This window comes from Silene latifolia, chromosome 2, assembly GCF_048544455.1.
Source record: "Silene latifolia isolate original U9 population chromosome 2, ASM4854445v1, whole genome shotgun sequence".
Classification (NCBI taxonomy): domain Eukaryota; kingdom Viridiplantae; phylum Streptophyta; class Magnoliopsida; order Caryophyllales; family Caryophyllaceae; genus Silene; species Silene latifolia.
This window is the reverse complement of record NC_133527.1, coordinates 190,423,592-190,427,610: the sequence shown is the minus strand read 5'-3', so window position 1 is coordinate 190,427,610 and position 4,019 is coordinate 190,423,592. Positions and strand designations below refer to the sequence as shown.

At 44.8% G+C, this 4,019-nt stretch overlaps 1 protein-coding gene across 1 annotated transcript; it reads right to left on the bottom strand.

Annotated features, from left to right (window-relative positions):
• Nucleotides 1-2,094: 2,094 nt before the first annotated feature.
• LOC141641823 (F-box/FBD/LRR-repeat protein At1g13570-like) lies at nucleotides 2,095-4,019 on the bottom strand. The gene is made up of 3 exons (XM_074450469.1): nucleotides 3,145-4,019; nucleotides 2,562-2,711; nucleotides 2,095-2,424 (listed from the first exon to the last, which is right to left on the bottom strand). Exons 1-3 carry the CDS (start codon nucleotides 3,991-3,993, stop codon nucleotides 2,095-2,097), a joined length of 1,329 nt encoding a protein of 442 aa, XP_074306570.1. The 5' UTR covers nucleotides 3,994-4,019.

The following is a 4,019-nucleotide window of genomic DNA, read 5'->3' as shown; positions in this document are numbered from 1 at the left end:
GCCTCGTTGGGGCCTAACCACGTCTTGTGATAGTCTTCTACTTTGATGGCCTGGTCGGCCATTTTCTGGCGGCATCCAAGCCCGTGCCTCCGCACTTGATGAGCTCATTTTTTAAGTCTCCCCTTGGGAGGCCCTTCATCGGCGCGAAGGCCGCCGATTCGGGATTAATCTCTCGAATCTGTTGGACCTTTCCGTCGAACCTCTTCATGTAGCTCCGTAGAGACTCGCCCCCTCCTGTTTGATAGTTAGGAGGTCCGATGTCTCCACGGCCCTTCTCTTGTTGCAAGAGTACTGGGCTAAAAAGGCGTCCCTTAGGTCGGCGTAGTAGTACACCGAGCCGTCGGGAAGCCCCTTGTACCAACTTTGAGCCATCCCATGCAACGTTGTTGGGAAAACTCGGCACCACACTTCATCGGGCTGCTCCCATACCGACATGTGAGACTCGAAAGCCTCAGCGTGGTCGGCTGGATCGCCTTCCCCTTTGTATGATATGGGCGGCAACTTGAGCTTAGTTGGCACCTGGACTTCTAGGACGTAGGCGCTGAGGGGCTGTCTGATCACATGCCGGATGGCACGTGGCGATCGGCTCCTCGCATTCCTAACCCGGCTCCTCTCCTCGTAGCGGGAGGGGCTCCTTCTTCGACTTGGACTTCTTCTCCAACTCTGCTGAGTCGGACTCCTCTGGCTCCTTTGGGGTATGCCTCGTTCGTGTTGCGGGGACGCTGTCCTCCCATGAGTACGGGAAGGACTTAGGTCTACCACGCCCACTTTGGGCTCCCCCGGCGACTTTGCTGGGTCAGCTTCTCCTAGCGCTCCGTTCAAATTTCTCGGAGTCACATTTTGGGCCCTGGTCTTCTGGACAGTTTCCGCCGCTCTTGTCGGCGTGACAGTGTGAGCAGACGTATTACTAATTAGGTCCAGGACCATTTTCAGCTTTGCTATGTCAACCACATGCCCCATGATGGTGACCTGGTTGGCTGGCAGCGGCGTGTCTGGTATTATCGGCATCCCGAACTCCGGTTGGATTACCCCGCCGGTGGAGGGCTGCACGACTCCAGAATTGTTGAAGGTATCATCTTGGTGGAACGCGGTTTCGTCGGTCACGACTGCGTCTTGTTGTTTCGACATCTTCTCAGCTTTTTGGGTGGGTTTTTGTTTGTTTTTTTTTGTTTTGGGAATGAATGTGACTAGCTTCTAGTGTCTTTCCCCACAGACGGCGCCAATTGTTCCGGGTATAATTCCAGAGCAAGTATAGTTACCACCCGTGGCTTGTTGAATGATGTCTTGAGTTGGATTCTCCCCTGGTCTTAATCGTTCCTCTCGGCTTCTCCTGCAACAATGAACGAACTGAGGGCTTGACTTTGAGCCAAGCGTACCCACTCCGACGCCCAAGTCAGTAAACTTAGATGTATAAGTTGTATGCTAATTGGCTAGGAATATATTGTAGAGAGATAAGGAAGATTATACCAGATGAATAGTGTATTTAGGTCAAGTTGTGTATTTCTGGATTGGATCCTTTCCTCAATGAAGGTTGAGGAGTATTTATAGATTTCACCTTTTGTCACGTAGTGGCCAAGTGGCCAAGTGGCTAGCAGGTGGAAAGACTGATCTACCCCTCGGCCGAGGGACCTATGGCTGGCCGGCGGGCGCTGGTGAGCCGCCGCCGAGGGGTCTTGGATATGAGTACGCGGATATGTGTCCCGGCTGGCAGGTTGTCATGCCGGGACCCAGGTTGGCAGTAGATGGGCCGCATCGGCTAGGCTATCTAAGTCGTTGACTTGCTGTGGACATCTTTGACCTTGCTCAATATGTTGACTTGGTCAGCGGTGCAGAATATGCCCCATCACATTTAAAAACATATACTTATATTTTGCTTTTATCTTTACCGCTGGCAAAAAAAAACCTTATATTTTGCTTGAATATATTCTCATCGCTGTTTGTTTTGCGATGTCAATAAACAAAGTTAAGGATAATCATACTCATTTAAGTGCTCTTATATACGGAGTACAATGATAAATTGATAACGCATGTTATTAATTACGACCCGTGCATTTTTTGCACGGGTTTAAAACTAGTACTCCGTATTTTCAAAGGTCAATCTGAGTCAGAGTCATCAGAATCAGTGCTATAAGAATAATCAGGAGCAGTGGAGTCAGGCCAGCTGACTTTCAAATTCTGTGACGCTCTTCGAAAATGAAACAATTGATTTATCATCTTCCGACTAAAAATACGGTTGGTGTACCAAGTTGATGTAGTAAGTGATAAGCTTTTCAAGATAGGCGAGCATTCGAGCAAGAATTCAATCAACTTGAGCTCCATTTCAGAGCCTTTACAAATAAAAACATCTGCATAACAGAGGTGGTGCAGAACAGCGCTGGGGTTGTAATCTAACAAATCCGACGTCTTATGTTTGCTCGTACTAACCTAACAATAATTAAGAGCATACAATGACATTAGTGTATATCCTAACAATAACAAAAATCAAGGGAAATCATTTAAAGGCGGTTTCAATGATTTTGGGTTTAGAACCCAAATACTCGGTACATAAGGGAAATGCTTACCGAGATGTTGAGCCTTTCAACAGCAGGGCAGGCTTGGATAACGCTTATAATTGAACGAAATTCATCCATGTCATTCAAATCGATGAATAATAAATCAAGCTTTCTCAGTTTCTCAAAACTTGAAGGCAGCAATGACTCCTTGTATAATACCTGCATACAAAAAATTGAGTACAACGATATTAAACACAAATAAGATTATACATTCAGTTGTACCATAAGTATTGTACAACCAGTGCTTAAAGGGTTATGCAAATGACGAGGGAAGGGGTGTGATGTACGCAGCCTCACGTGTTAACAAGTAACAACACAGAGAGAATGGTTCAGAATGAACCATAATGGTTGTGCTTAAAGGGTTCTGCAAATGACAAGGCAAGGGAAGGGGGTAGGATGTACGCAGCCTCACATGTTAACAACACAGAGAGAATGGTTCAGAATAAAAAGAACAAACCGCTACATACTCTTCTCATAATAAAAAGAACACACCACTTCATGCTCTTCTCATAACAAACCGTTTAAAATTTCTTGCAGCGGGATCAAAAAAAACAGCTCGTAAGAACAATTCATTTAAGGTAGACAAACTCACCTTGAGAAAATGACCTCTGAATACAAGGTTTTGTAGCTTAGACGAACTAGCCAGAGCTTGGATCAGAACACGTAAACTGGCCTTATGACAGACATCCACATATTTCTGTAAACCAAAATCTGCTGAAACCAATTTTTCAGCGTTTCTGACATCTAGTGATAAAAACGTGCCATCAACAATCAAACGAATAAGATTAGGAGCATCTATAGTAACGTGCTCCATACCAATGAAGTTCGTTAACCTTAATTCCTGCAGAAGTGGGCAACCATGAATAAGATATTTGAATGCTTGTTCAGTAAAAGTGATTTTATCAAGGTCGAGACACGTCATCTTTCTAAAACCCCCATAGTTATGAGTATGATTAATCATAAAATAGTGAAGCTTCAGTTTTTCAAGGTTGCCACAAGAGAAAATGTGCCTGCTTAACTTAAGGGGATTCCTGTACAGGTTTTCAATGCAGATGTCTGATACACCCGTTCTCGACAAATAGCATATCCATTGATCAACATCCGGACAAGAATCAAGAGAAGGTATCTTCAAGTGGAAACTAAACAAATGACCCGAATGCTGAAACAGAATTTTGGTCACAATGTCGGAAAATTCACGGGTGTATATTTTCCTTTTAAGGACCCGGTCCAAAAATGGAGCGTCCAATACAAGTTTCTGTTTTGACCTCCAAATGTCAAGCCACTTGCGCGAGAGAACCGACATTTTTGCAGCATCACAAAGGGATAATTTCTCCACGATGACATCGATTACATTTCTAGGCAACTCAGTAATCAAATCTGGAGGAGCATGATCAACTGTCTTTCCTCTCTTCGATGTACGTGATTGGGTCATTGTATCCATTATCGGTAATTTCAGTCCAAAAGAAA